We start from the raw sequence: 14,569 nt of genomic DNA, 5'->3' as shown, positions 1-14,569 counted from the left end.
ATGCTCTAACTGAGGGAAGGAGGTTGTTCCCCAAAATCTCGCAATACATGGCCCCGGTCATCCTCTCCTTAATACAGTGCAGTCGCCTGTCCCATGTGCAGAAAAACACCCCAAAGATGATGCTACCACCCCATGCTTCACAGTAGGGATGGTGTTCTTGGATGGTACTCATCATTCTTCTTCCTCCAAACACGTTTAGTGGAATTATGACCAAAAGTTCTATTTTGGTCTCATCTGACCACATGACTTTCTCCCATGACTCCTCTGGATCATCCAAATGGTCATTGGCAAACTTAAGTCGGGCCTGGACATGTGCTGGTTTAAGCAGGGGAACCTTCCGTGCCATGCATGATTTCAAACCATGACGCCTTAGTGTATTACCAACAGTAACCTTGGAAACGGTGGTCCCAGCTCTTTTCAGGTCATTGACCAGCTCCTCCTGTAGTTCTGGGCTGATTTCTCACCTTTCTTAGGATCATTGAGACCCCACGAGGTGAGATCTTGCATGGAGCCCCAGTCCGAGGGAGATTGACAGTCATGTTTAGCTTCTTCCATTTTCTAATGATTGCTCCAACAGTGGACCTTTTTTCACCAAGCTGCTTGGCAATTTCCGTAGCCCTTTCCAGCCTTGTGGAGGTGTACAATTTTGTCTCTAGTGTCTTTGGACAGCTCTTGGTCTTGGCCATGTTAGTAGTTGGATTCTTACTGATTGTATGGGGTGGACAGGTGTCTTTATGCAGCTAACGACCTCAAACAGGTGCATCTAATTTAGGATAATAAATGGAGTGGAGGTGGACATTTTAAAGGCAGACTAACAGGTCTTTGAGGGTCAGAATTCTAGCTGATAGACAGGTGTTCAAATACTTATTTGCAGCTGTATCATACAATAAATAGTTAAAAATCATACATTGTGATTTCTGGATTTTTTTTTAGATTATGTCTCTCACAGTGGACATGCACCCACGATGACAATTTCAGACCCTCCATGATTTCTAAGTGGGAGAACTTGCAAAATAGCAGGGTGTTCAAATACTTATTTTCCTCACTGTATATATATACATATATAATGTTATATATAATTATATCATGAATCTAAATCTCTAAAGCCTGCTCACACCACCAGCGACAAAGCATTTTTTAGACAATTCCGTCACAAATGATATATATAGTCCTGTTGTTGGTAGCAATGAGAAGTCATTATAATTTGACTAGTTTTCTCATTGTAAGAAGTAACATTCTGCTGTTGGAGAGCTTTGTTATTCAAACTACAGCAGCATTTTAACCGCATTAAATCATTAACCAGATGAACAACACCTACATCCTGTTGCCAGCAGTCACTGTACCAGAAGTAACCAGTTCTCTATTGAAATGAATAGGATCATGTCGCTTTGCCACTGCATGTTACTGACGATGTGAACAGGGCAACTCTAAAATTCTGTCAGTTCTGGTGCTTCAGTTCTGTGTGAATAGTCTCTATTTAAAGTCGATTCGACTTTAAATAGAGACTATTCACACAGAACTGAAGCACCAGAACTGACTCTTTCCATCCATTCATATTCTAAATCCCAAGAGATCAGAGTCAAATCATGCAGCAAAGATTCAAAGAGCATGAGATACAGACAGGCAAGATAATAAAAATGCAGAAACTCCACCCTCGTACAACACTTAGCAGGAAGAGACTGTTTCATTATTTCTCCATCTGTTATGCTGCCTCTTTTCTGAATCTCTGGGGGAAAAAATTAAAAAAGGAATCAGTGATTAGTGGAGAATAGAACTTTAAAAATGTTTTTTAAGAAGTTTGTTTTTGAATAGACAGCAGATTTTTGTAGTTCTCGTGGTTATTTATTTTTTTTAAAGAGTTTTAAATGAGTGGATCTCTTGACAACAGTGAAAATGGCTTCATTAAATGTATCTGCAGAAGAACTTTCTTGTCCCGTGTGCTGTGAAATCTTCAAGGATCCTGTTGTTTTATCGTGTAGTCACAGTTTCTGTAAAGAGTGTCTTCAACAGTTCTGGAGAATTAAAGAAACTCAGGAGTGTCCTGTCTGCAGGAGAAGATCCTCAAGAGATGATCCTCCAAATAATCTTGCATTAAAAAACCTTTGTGAGTCGTTACGGAGGCAGAGAAATGAGAGGTGTTCATCAGAGTCTGAGGAGATCTGCAGTTTACACAGTGAGAAACTCAAACTCTTCTGTCTGGAGGACAAACAGCAAACAGCCGGTGTGTTTAGTGTGCAGAGATTCACAGAAATACATCAATCACACATTCAGACCCATTAATGAAGTAGTTTCTTCTTACAAGGTAGGACAGTATAATGATTTTGACATACTTTTGTATGGTTTTTTTTCACCACTGAAAACAAATATCATGCAAATTACAGGATCCAAAAATGGCATTCCTTATCACTATTAGGCAGGAGCTGAACATTTTTATAGCTTTATAACATGATGTGCCTGGACAAAGGTTCATTAAAAAACTTCAACATTTATTTCACACATAAAAACACCAAAATATGCAAAAACAATATACAAACAATAAATAAATAAATAATAATAATAATAATCTTGTGTAATGCATTACCTCTGAATTGCAATTATGCGCTTGTTTTCCTTTGATTTTTCACAAGCTTGTTCTTAAAACATGAACACTAGTAGCCTAGGAAAGTAAGAAAATGGTTTAATTTTCCTCGTCTGATCAAAATTCAAATTTCAAAATCATTAAAACCTGGTTTAATGGCTAGTGGAGAAAAGAAAGGTTAGAAATGTTTGTCTACATAAAAATAATAATTAAACGTTCATATGAATATTGATTCAAAATACAAATCAATACTTTTAATAACCTATAGCTTTAAAATGTAAACATACAAAAATAAAATAATAGAAATTGATATGTTGAATTGCCTGAAAATCACTTGTTCAAATCTCCCAGTAACCGATGTTTTAGAGATTTTCACTTTGTCAAATTGTAGGAGGAGCTCAATACAGCACTGAAGACCTTACAAGAGCAGCTGACACATGGAGAGAAGATGAAAAAAGAGTGTGTGAAAACAGTTCAACACATCAAGGTGAGGAAACCGAATCAAGAGTCAAATACTCAACAATCTCAACACAGTTTATCATAATAGATATTGGACACACTTAGGGTAGTCATTCTTTATTATGACTATATTGAAAGGATGGGAATCAAGAACCAAGAAAAGCTAAATCATAAATTACTCCATGGTTTGTAAAGACATTCGTAGTGTGTTGATTGAGATGATTGAAGTGAATGTGATTTGATTTCAGTCTCAAGCTGAGCACACAGAGCGTCAGATTAAACAGCAGTTTGAGAAGCTTCATCAGTTTCTCAGAGATGAAGAAGAAGCTACAATCACTGCACTGAGGGAGGAAGAGGAGCAGAAGAAGCAGATGATGAAGGAGAAGCTGGAGGAGATCAACAGACACATCTCAGCTCTTTCACACACAATCAAAGACACGGAGGAGATGATGAAAGACAATGATGTCTGCTTTCTAAAGGTCTGATTTCAGATCATGATTGATTGATTGATTGATGATTGAGTTGTTGATGATAAATTGTGTGTTTGTTCTGCAGAAGTTTCCAGTCTCAATGGAAAGGTGAGTGATCTGCTGGTGTCTCTGGTCTCTCTGCTTCTGATCCAAATCCACTGCAGTTCTGATCCTGAATGTTCTTCCAGAGTCCAGATCTCATCACAGCCGGATCCACAGACGCCTTCTGGAGCTTTGATTGATGTGCCACGTTACTTGGGGAACCTGGCCTTCAGAGTCTGGAAGAAGATGCAGGAGATCGTCCAAAACAGTGAGTCTGGAGAAGATCTGTGCTCTTACACATACACTAGAAATGGGTGAAGATTTTCAGATTTAAAGATGTCTGATGTGTTTGATCAGTTGGACAAATGCCATAAAAGAAGCCGTTGATTGTGTCTCATCAGTTCCTGTGATTCTGGATCCAAACACTGCAAATCGAGATCTTGTCCTGTCTGATGATCTGACCAGTGTGAGATATAGCTGGAAGAAACAACCTCTTCCTGGTAATCCAGAGAGATTCGATATCTATGCCAAGAGCTGATAAAATGTAAAAAAAACTGTAACTTGAATGCAATGTAAGTCGCTTTGGATAAAAGCGTCTGCTAAATGCATAAATGTATATGTAAAATGCCTGTGTTCTGGGATCACAGGGTTTTAACTCAGGAACACACAGCTGGGATGTGAAGATTAAAAAGAGTCGATGCTGGAATCTTGGAGTAACTACAGCATCAAACCAGAGGAAGGGACGTGAATTCTTTAGCGCTGATGTCTGGAGTGTGTGGTATGGATTGTATGAACCATCTGGTTTTCCTGTTGAGCAGGATCTTGAGCGTGTAAGAGTTGATCTGGACTATGACAGAGGAACGGTGTCATTCTCTGATCCTGTAACTAACACACATCTACACACATTCACAACCACCTTCACTGACACTGTCTTGCCATTCTTCTGTTGTTATAGGTTTTCCCCTCTGTCCATTATGCAAACAGACCTTCGCACCAAGACCTGTTTTAGGTAAGAATGTGGTGTTTGCTGAGATGGTGGAGAAACTCAAGACAAAGAGGTTTACCATTATAGTCAACAGCTGAAGTTAATATCAAGTCACTTAATTTCATTCACAATATGCTCAGATACTTTCAGAGTTGCTACAGTCATGGAAAACCTGGAAATATCAAATAATTGTTCAACTGTGATATCCAGGCCTGAAAAACACATTAAACTCAAATGTTAAAAATGTTAAAAATCGTGCATTTTTTTTATATTTAATATATTCACGTTATTCCAGACATGCATGACTTGCTTTCTTCTGTGGAAAACAAAAGTAGAAAGACACAGTGTGCTGTAATGTATGGAAGCAAACACCACAGTGTTGTATTGAGAAAGAGAGACAGAGCTGAAATAAAAAAAAGCTTGCAGTTTCAGATCACCCAGACCTCGGTACTTGTGATAGAGAGTTGGTGATGCTGATTGATGCGGGTTATTGCTGGCATTTAGTGTCAGGTCAGGTAGAGAGAATAACAGATGCATTTGTAGCCATTGAGAGCATCTTTGGATGGTCAGTGCGGGTCAAGTCACAATGTCCAGTGTTTCTGATGCAGCATTCATGCACATAAGAACAGATAAATGAAAACACGCTGGTCTCAGAGAGTGTGTCGCAAAATCACCTTCAGTGCAGGGACATTGGGGTGCGACACTAAAGTATGGTCACAGTGTTTGCTGCTTATTTGGTAACACTTTACAATGTGAAATAATTGTTAATGTAAATTTAATAGCATTTATACGATCCTTAATACTTCCTTTTTTAATGGGAAGGCCGTGTGTCAGACTGAATGAGAAAGCTGGTAAAAAGATCCTGAATCCTAGCTTAAAATAGCTTGTGTTAAACACGTTAAAATGTGTTTAGAAGTGACCTAGTGAAATGCAGAATACACTCTGAGTTAACTCATCATTTCTGATGTCTGTGTTTGTGTGGCACTACACAATCCCTGCCGAGGAATAAGGGGCTTATCTAGCGACTCTTTGTTTTGATCTGCAGGTAAACAGTGCATGTGTGTGGCGCTGTTGAGGCAGAACATGCATGCCCTGTGCCTTGTTTACATTAAGAGGAAAGCACTTGCATGCGCCGTGGTACTCTCCAAAATGGTGCTAGGGTGACGCGGAGGAGAAGAATTGTTGAATAAATCACATATTGACATATTGCATCAAAGTACTGTTCATATGAAAGACACCTATAGGGTGGTTTGAGGGTGAGTAAATCATGGAACAATTTTCAGCTGTGATATTAATGTTGTCCTCTAGAGCGATCTTAGATAAGGAGATAAGGAATCTTTTAAGACCAATCCTTTTCTATCAGTTTCCATTGATTTGAATAGAAATAAATGCATTTAGTAATTTGTATAAATATGGTGTACTGACAGAATAGATAGATAGTTAATTAAATGCTTAACTTTTTTACACCCCAATAAAGTAAATTGTTCAAGTTGCCAGGCACAATTAAATATAATGCTGTCCACTTAAAATGAAGAGAAAATGTTGTCTGTTTTACTATAATATAAAATTTCTGTAAGGATATATATTGTTGTGTTATGAATAATAAAACACACATTTGTGTGTTAAACTGGTTAGAAACAAATAAAATAATGAAAAGGGCCTTAACATAAATGCTTCAGATAAATAAGGTTTTGAGCTGCAAATTATCTTGACATTCATTGGAAAGTATCCTGTGACGTCTTATGACGTGATTCAAGATGTCATCAGGTGGTTCCCAACCTTCCTTGAGTGTTTCGACCCTTACCACAACACTCTCCGGTTGGTGGGTCGGCTGTGGTGGCCAAGTCACTGCCCATCTGCTCATGTCTTCCAGCTTTCTTCCTCTCTCTACTCCATATCCAGCATGAAGCTTGCTCAGCCTCAGATCAACGAGACAAGGAGTGGATCGAGTAAAAACACATTACCATGTTTATAGAAGAAACTTATTTATGTTTATAGTGCATGGAACATTGTGTGCATAGTTTCTCTACTTTCGTTTCAGATCTCATCCAACCACATTCCTAAACATAAACTTTCCTAAAAGTTCAGTGCTTGTTCTACTTTATATTAAAAAAGGAAGATTATTTAGATTATTTTAAGATTATTTTTCCACATAGTGCTTGTTTGTGTTAAAAAAGATGAATCGTTATTCAGTCATAATTAATAATAGCATGATAAAATGAATATGTCACTCAGCTTCTGTATTTGGATATATAGCATTTTTAAACGTTCACTATGTGATTTCATGTATTGATATAGTTGATATTTTCTATGTACATGATGAATCGATCTGGTGGACATCAGTGGTGAGTCTCTCTCATGTTTGCCACAGTCTCAATCATGATTCAGTTATGATATTGTGCCATAACATAATTTACAGTATATTATTGTGTGGTGTAGTTTGTGATGCTGGTACTATTAGAACCAAATAAAATACAATGCAGAGTTCATAATCAATTCATTGTATTTTAGACAACTAAACAGTGTAGTCATTAAAAAATAAAGTTAGAGTAAGTCACACCCTGCAGAAAAACCTGTTTCTCAGGTATGTCATCAGGAAGATGTATAAACCCTTTTCCTTAAAAGAAGGAACTCAACTGTCGAGCTCCAGTGTATATCATCTCTCTGTCTGTGTGTTAATACAGTGAAATGGCAGAAGCCAGTATCTCATGGGCTGAAGATCACTTCAGCTGTCCAGTGTGTCTGGATCTGCTGAAGGATCCAGTGACGATTCCCTGTGGACACAGTTACTGTATGAGATGCATCTCAGACTGCTGGAACCAGGAGGATTTGAAGGGAATCTACAGATGTCCATTATGCAAACAGACCTTCGCACCAAGACCTGTTTTAGGTAAGAATGTGGTGTTTGCTGAGATGGTGGAGAAACTCAAGACGATGAGACTCCAGTCTGCTCCTGTTCCTGCTACTCCTGCTGCTCCTGCGGTTCATCACACTGGATCTGGATATGTTCGGTGTGACTCCTGCTCTGGAATTAAACAGAAAGCAGTGAAATCATGTCTGGAGCTGAGAAACAGGTAGCCTACTGCTCCATACTGGATCTCTTAAGTGACAGTTAATGTTGTTTCTCTCTTCATTTCGTATATGATTTTTCTCTCAAACAGGGAAACTGATTGTGTTTTTGATCAAATAAATTCAGACTTAATTGACTAACAAGAGACATGTTTACAAAAACATTTACTCATTTTATTATATATCTGTTTTCTGTAGAGACATTTTGAGGAAACCCAGAGAAACATCCAGAAAACAATCCAGCAGAGAAAGATAGATCTAAAGCGGATGAGAGAGGTTGTGGAGTCTCATAAGGTGAGTTTGGATAAGTTTGAAAAGTATTTTTGAACACTGGAGCTCTATGTCTGTGTGAGGTACCATTAAGAGCTGATTGTAATGCGTGTCCTGTAACAGCGCTCTGCACAGACAGCAGTGGAGGACAGTGAGAGGATCTTCACTGAGCTCATTCGCTCCATTGAGAAACGTCGCTCTGAGGTCAAGCAGCTGATCAGAGATCAGGAAAGAGCTGCAGTGAAACAAGCTGAACAAAGACTGGCGCGACTGGAGCTGGAGCTTGATGATCTGAGATGGAAAGAGACTGAACTGAAACAGCTTTCAAACACAGATGATCATATTAATTTTCTCCAGGTAACAGAGATCTTCTTAAACATAGGACTGAAGACTACAGGCTTCTCTAATTGCACAGAGTTAATATTTTTGTCTTTATGTCTATAGACTTGCCCGTCTGTCTCTCTCTCTGGATCTACAGACAGCTTCACTGTCAGTTCTCGTCCCAATTTTGATGAGGTAGTGAAGTCTGTCTCTCAGCTCAGAGATAAACTGCAGCAGTTCTGCACAGATGAAATAGAAAGGTTATCTAAAACAGGTAATACTGTTTTACTCTCAGAAAAGAGTTGAGCACTGTACATTAAATATAAAATGGTAGTACCTTAATTCATGACTTGGGAATTAAAGGGCTTGCACTGATGCACAGATGTTCTTTGGTGTTCATAGTGAAAACCGTCCAAGTCACTGTCCCGAGTCATCAGTTTACGACTAGGAAGGAGTTCCTACAATGTGAGTTACAATGAAAATACACACACGCACTTCACTGGGAGAATTTCTTCACTGGCTAATTGATGATGATCTTACCAGGGGTTCATTCCAGAACCATATAAGATCATTGGAGTAAGATGTAAACTGGGGTTTTTGTTTTTTAAAAACATTATAGTCATAGACATGTGCCCTTCAGAATGGAACACAGCCATTAGTTAGCAAGCAATTTCTGAGAAACACTGTTGAAAGTAGTTCGGATTGAGCACCAAAACACATAGCCAGTCAACAGTGACACTCATGATGGAGGTGCCCGTGTTACATAGCGTGTTTGTGAATTTGGGGTGGAGTTGTCAAAATAAGGACGTGAACCTTTGGTAGGGGCACGTTTGTTTTGGTGATTTCAAATCTCAACAGTGTTTTTTTTAGAAATCACTTACTGCATCTTAAGTGTGTTCGACATCATGTGGCACTATGCAGACCGATCGACTTGAAGCAGTGCATGCTGGTTAGAAAATGTTTCCAACTTGAGACATGCCGACGCCATGTCACCGCGTGTGACGGTTTCCATAAAAGTACCGCAAGAGTGATTCAAGGTGTTTATTCCAACCCGATCTCATGGGAAGGTGGCTAATTCATATGAATTCATATGCATCACTCTCATCGGTGTGGTGTTTGCTAACAATACAGTTATATTTGTTTTATAATAAAGATGAATAACATGTGTTTTCATGTAAAATAAGGAAATAAATTGGCTTTATCTGACTAATCAGTTACTTCGGGCAGAGAGACACGCTCAATTATAATCATTATGAAATGATGATACTAATGAAGAGACCCATTAATATGTTATATTATTGATGTAAAGTCATGAGTAATTATATGTTTATCTCCATCAGATTCCCGTCTGTTGACTCTGGATCTGAACTCGGTGAATTATTTTCTCCGTCTGTTTGAAGACAACACAGTGATCACTTACTCTGACAAACGTCTGCCGTATCCTGATCATCCAGACAGATTTGACTCTTGGACCATGGCACTGTGTAGAGAGAGTGTGACTGGACGCTGTTACTGGGAGGTGGAGTGGGCTGGTGATGGGGGATCAGGAGTAGATATAGGAGTGACGTATAAGAGCATCAGCAGGAAGGGAGACGGTCCTGAGAGTGCAGTTGGACGTAACAATCAGTCCTGGTGTTTGTTCTGCTCTCCTGACTATTGCTCATTCTGGCACAATAACATTGAGACCGTCCTTCCTGTAGTCAACGTCTCCAGTACAGTAGGAGTGTATGTGGATCACAGCGCAGGGATTGTGTCCTTCTACAGCGTCTCTGACACAATGAGCCTCATCCACAGAGTCCAGACCACATTCACTCAGCCGCTGTGTGCCGTGTTTGGATTTGATCGACAGACAGCGGTGAAACTGTCTAGACGATTAAACAATCCAGATGTTTTAAATATTCTTAATCCAGAGATTCTTCAGGCTTTGTTACTTCGCAGAATGATGATGTTATGAGGCGTATTTTCTAATCGGAAATACCACTACTGAACAAGCTTGGCATTTTCAAAGGGTTTTCAAACTTATGTACTGTATAACAAAAGCGTTGTATTTTCCTGCGTGTTCATAATACACAAGTCTGTGATTTCTCTTTTGCTCACTCTGTTTGTTTAAAAAAATGGTTTAGTTTCTTCATAAGTGGAACATTGTGTGCATAGTTTTTTCTGACCACAGTTAAAGACATCCTTATCATCTCATCCAACAGGATTTGTCATTTTCTGAAAGCTCAATGTCTCTGATACTTCTAAATCATCAGTATGAACTTATATTTCAGATTTTTCAGGCCGTTTTTAGTGCACTATTATTTCTCATATACTGTAGAAAAAATAATTTGGCATAATGGTTTCTTCTGATATTATTTATTGTAATGCTGTCAAACAATTAAAGGGATAGTTCACCCAAAAATTTTGTCATTAATTACTCACTCTCATGTCGTTCCAAACCTGTAAGACCTTCGTTCATCTTCAGAACACAAATTAAGATATTTTTGATGAAATCTGAGGGCTCTCTGTTCCTCTCATAGACTACCACGGTCAAGGAACAGAAAAATACCAAATACCAATAAGTAGTCCATGTGACATCAGTGGTTCAACTGTAATGATACGAAGCTACAAGAATACTTTTTTTGCGCAAAGAAAACAAAAATAACGACTTTATTCCACATTTTCACACACACATACACATACATGTGTGCGTGTGAACAACACAACCCAATTTATGTTTTTAAGAAGATTTTCTAAACATACCAGTTTTCTCAATGTTAGGGTTCTTTTTTAAAAAATGAATTAATAACGTTTTAAGGTTAGTATGATGTTCCTGAAACATTGTTTCAGCTTAATTTTAATTAACAACTCAATATTCTATAAACATCTCCTCAAAAATACAACTAATCCCATGGAGAACATTCTAGTGACATGATACACAGCAAAATGACCATTACTCAATATATGGGTCCAGTCTACATAGTGTTAAAATAACACCGACCACTGTGTTGCTGTTAATGAGATAATTAAGTGATTAGTTAAGTGCTGATTGAGCACTGAAAAAAGAAAGAAACAAACAATGGGAACAGAAAGAGAGAAAGAACAACTACAGTCATAAATTACATACATTTTGTGGGTAACACTTTATTTTAGGGTCTCTTAACTAGTTGCTTATTAGCATGCATATTACTAGAATATTAGCCATTTATTAGTAGTAATTAAGCACATATTAATGCCTTATTCTACATGACCTTATTCTACATCCCTAATCCTACCCAATACCTAAATTTAACAACTACCTTACTAACTATTAATAAACAGCAAATTAGGAATTTATTGAGGAAAAAGTCGTAGTTAACAGTGAATAAGTGTTCCCTATTCTAAAGTGTTACCATTTTGTGTTTTGCAGGGTTTGCTGCTTCAGTATCTGTAGCCTAGCTTTTTCAAATGAGATTAAGAATTGTGGAGTTGACTGGCCATGGACCCAAAATGTCAATGTAATGATCTCCAAACTACTTCACTATCTCTTGCCTTTTGACATGGTGTTCCATCATGCTGGAAAATGCATGGATCATCACCAAATTGCTCCTGTGTTGTTGGGGGAAGTTGCTCTTGCAGTTGTATTGATACCATTCTTTATTCATGGTAGTGTTTTGGGGCAGGATTGTGACGGAGCCCATTCCCTTGGATGAAAAGCAACCCCACACGTGGATGGTCTCAGGAAGTTTCACACTGTCTGCATGAAAGGCCTCATAGGAGCATTCACCTTTTTTTTTCTGTGGACAATTGATTTTCCAGACATCCCAAATAGATGGAAGGTGCTAGCTAGCTTACCAGAAATAATGGCAGAGAAAATTAATTAGCATATAAAAATACAGCTTGTACTTTATATTCAAAGTCTGTTGAAGTAATGGAGTATAGGCTATGTGTGAGGAACAGACTGAAACTGAAATCATATATGGTGGTGTTAGACTTCTGCATTTGTCCAGGAGACTCCAGTCATGTTCAGGGGTGTTTTTCTCAAAAGCATCAGCTATGGTCGAACATTCCATTGAACTCTATTGGTAACTGCAACCATATTGTTTTGGGAAACGCACCCCAGATGAAGATCAGCTACAGCTGGAGAGCTTCATCTCCTCCTGAACTTCAGCATCACTGAGCATCATGGGATGGTTTAAGGTTCTCATAAAGAGTTTGATTTTGAGTGAGCAGTTACTCGAGTACTGCGCTGCGTGTGGTGCATTGTGGGATGTCAGGTCTGTGCTACAGCAGGGTCTCTGTTCTCTTCTCTCTGTCCTCATGAGAGCTGAGATGCATTAGATCCTGCTACAGTTTCATTCTAGAGCTTCAGTGCAGCCAGACAAGTCACCTTTATTTATATTGCATTTTTATAATACAGATTGTGTCAAAGTAGCTTTACAGTATTAAGCATGAAATAGTGTGTACTGTAATATTTTTATAGGAATAAACTGTTTTTCCATATTACAGTAGGTGCACTGTAGAATCACAGCTTTATGCATGCAAATCTAGCTGCCAGTTGTTTACCGTAAATTAACAGTTTTTTTTTTACAGTATGGTTCTTGTCATCCATCACCAGCCCACAGTATCCCCAAGTAAAGCTATTAATTTGGCACCAGTAGTAGTCTTCTCCATGCTTCCCACACATACTGTCAAATTGACAATATCTACCCTGGAAGTTCCTGTCTTCCTCAGGTGAACAATACATTTCCCGGCATTTTCCATCTTTATCAATACTCTTGCACTTGTACACGTAAAAGTAGTCCTTGCAGTCGTCTATACACCTTGTTCCGAGATGAGTAAAGAAAATTTTTCCAGCCTTCGTTGTACAGAAGAGGAGGAGCAAAATGAGAGAGGTGTGTAGATGCTTCATTATTTCTGTGAAGAGGAGAATAAAGTAAAGAGTAAAAGTCAACATGCTGTAATGTTTGGCCTGATCATCAATGTTGGGCAGTAATGTGTTACTAGTAACATTAATAATATTACTTTCCCCAGTAACGAGTAGGGTAACTATTTACTAAGATACTAAGACTAAGAGTACTAAGAGTATATTATACTAAGAGTAATAATATTACATCTACTATCCATAAAATTAGCTTGTTACAACAACATTTTTGTTGTCTCAACTCCTACTGATTTGAAATCCCATAATCCAATCATCCATAGATTTATTTTCATAATCGTCAGGACTTGCGCGTGCATCTGACATTACCACCATTACAGCAAGCTAGCTTGGAAGATAGAAAAGGACATATTTGAGATGATCATCGGCAGGGTCGGGTACTGAAACCTGATGTACCGGACCTAATCAGAACGCAAATCAAGGTGCCTCATTTCAGTGCTACTTAAATACCTGAGCTGTCGATTGAAATATTTGCTCTCTGGTGCTTTGAAACAGACGTACAGTATAAAGGATCATCAGTACAGTATAAAGGATCGCTAGTTAAATTATAGTGCATTCATGTTGTGTCAGAATAATCAGAAAAATAACTTCCTGACTGAGAAAATTCATGTGAACCCAGTCGGAAAGCTCTGATAATACAAATCCATCATCTTTGTACTAACGTTGGTGTCCGTGTCAGGGGCGAGGCCAGAAATTGTTAAGTGGGTGGGCCTTCATAAAACAGGGTGGGCAAAACGAAAAGTACTGTATGAAAGCTGCACGCCGAATTACAGAAAATAAATAAATAAAAAACAACGCAGCACAAAGTTTCAAAACAATAAACACCACAACAACTCAACTATGAGAAACAGTAAAATGTATGTTTGTTTTTTTTCCTATTTTCTATTAAGTATAATGACACTATAAGCATTAAATTATTTTTTTAATAACTATAAACACTGAGAAAATTAACTTACGTTTACACGTTCTCCTACAATATTAATCTGAGACGACGGCGCTTCTGGTTAAACACAGATGATCTCATCATAATCAAGTGTCTCTGTCAATTCACATTCAAAAGAGTGCAGAGACAAATTGCTTAGGTGAACAGTAAGCATTGAGGACCGTAGACATGTTTTTATGCGGTTTGTTGTGGAGAACAATCTTTGACACTGCATCTGCCATCAGGAGAGCAATAAGTGCTCGTATCATTTTGTTGACGTTTGGAAAGATGTCCTCAGGACTGTTATCCAGCACTTCCATGAGTGATGGGAGGCCCTGTCCAGCATCTGCCTTCCGTTGTAGCTGCTGCATGAACACTGTGAGCTCAGCATCACCAGTGTCTATGCTATAGTGTTTACTTGCAACTGTTAGTGAGTCTCTGTCTCCGAAAGTATTTGAACCGGGTAAAAACAGCAGTGCTCATGAAGCCATAGGTGTCGTCATGGAAACGGCTGTTCAGCTCCCTGATTTGGCGATCCAACACCTCATTCCAC

At 38.5% G+C, this 14,569-nt stretch overlaps 1 protein-coding gene and 1 pseudogene across 1 annotated transcript; both read left to right on the top strand.

Annotated features, from left to right (window-relative positions):
• Positions 1 to 1,893: 1,893 nt before the first annotated feature.
• LOC131536003 (E3 ubiquitin-protein ligase TRIM35-like) lies at positions 1,894 to 6,604 on the top strand (annotated as a pseudogene).
• A 315-nt stretch (positions 6,605 to 6,919) lies between these two features.
• Positions 6,920 to 10,583, top strand: LOC131536005 (tripartite motif-containing protein 16-like protein). Its single transcript, XM_058768606.1, has 6 exons — positions 6,920 to 7,608; positions 7,802 to 7,897; positions 7,997 to 8,230; positions 8,318 to 8,468; positions 8,597 to 8,659; positions 9,535 to 10,583. Exons 1-6 carry the CDS (start codon positions 7,588 to 7,590, stop codon positions 10,146 to 10,148), a joined length of 1,179 nt encoding a protein of 392 aa, XP_058624589.1. The 5' UTR covers positions 6,920 to 7,587; the 3' UTR covers positions 10,149 to 10,583.
• The last annotated feature ends 3,986 nt before the right edge of the window (positions 10,584 to 14,569 follow it).

Source organism: Onychostoma macrolepis, chromosome 03 (assembly GCF_012432095.1).
Source record: "Onychostoma macrolepis isolate SWU-2019 chromosome 03, ASM1243209v1, whole genome shotgun sequence".
In the NCBI taxonomy this organism is placed as follows: domain Eukaryota; kingdom Metazoa; phylum Chordata; class Actinopteri; order Cypriniformes; family Cyprinidae; genus Onychostoma; species Onychostoma macrolepis.
This window is presented reverse-complemented; position numbering and strand designations above follow the sequence as displayed.

Coding starts and splice junctions, on each gene's coding strand:
- LOC131536005 (XM_058768606.1), top strand. CDS start 7,588: ATGTCTGGAGCTGAGAAACAG. Junction 7,609..7,801: donor TGTCTGGAGCTGAGAAACAG/GTAGCCTACTGC, acceptor TGTTTTCTGTAG/AGACATTTTGAGGAAACCCA. Junction 8,231..8,317: donor ATCATATTAATTTTCTCCAG/GTAACAGAGATC, acceptor TTATGTCTATAG/ACTTGCCCGTCTGTCTCTCT.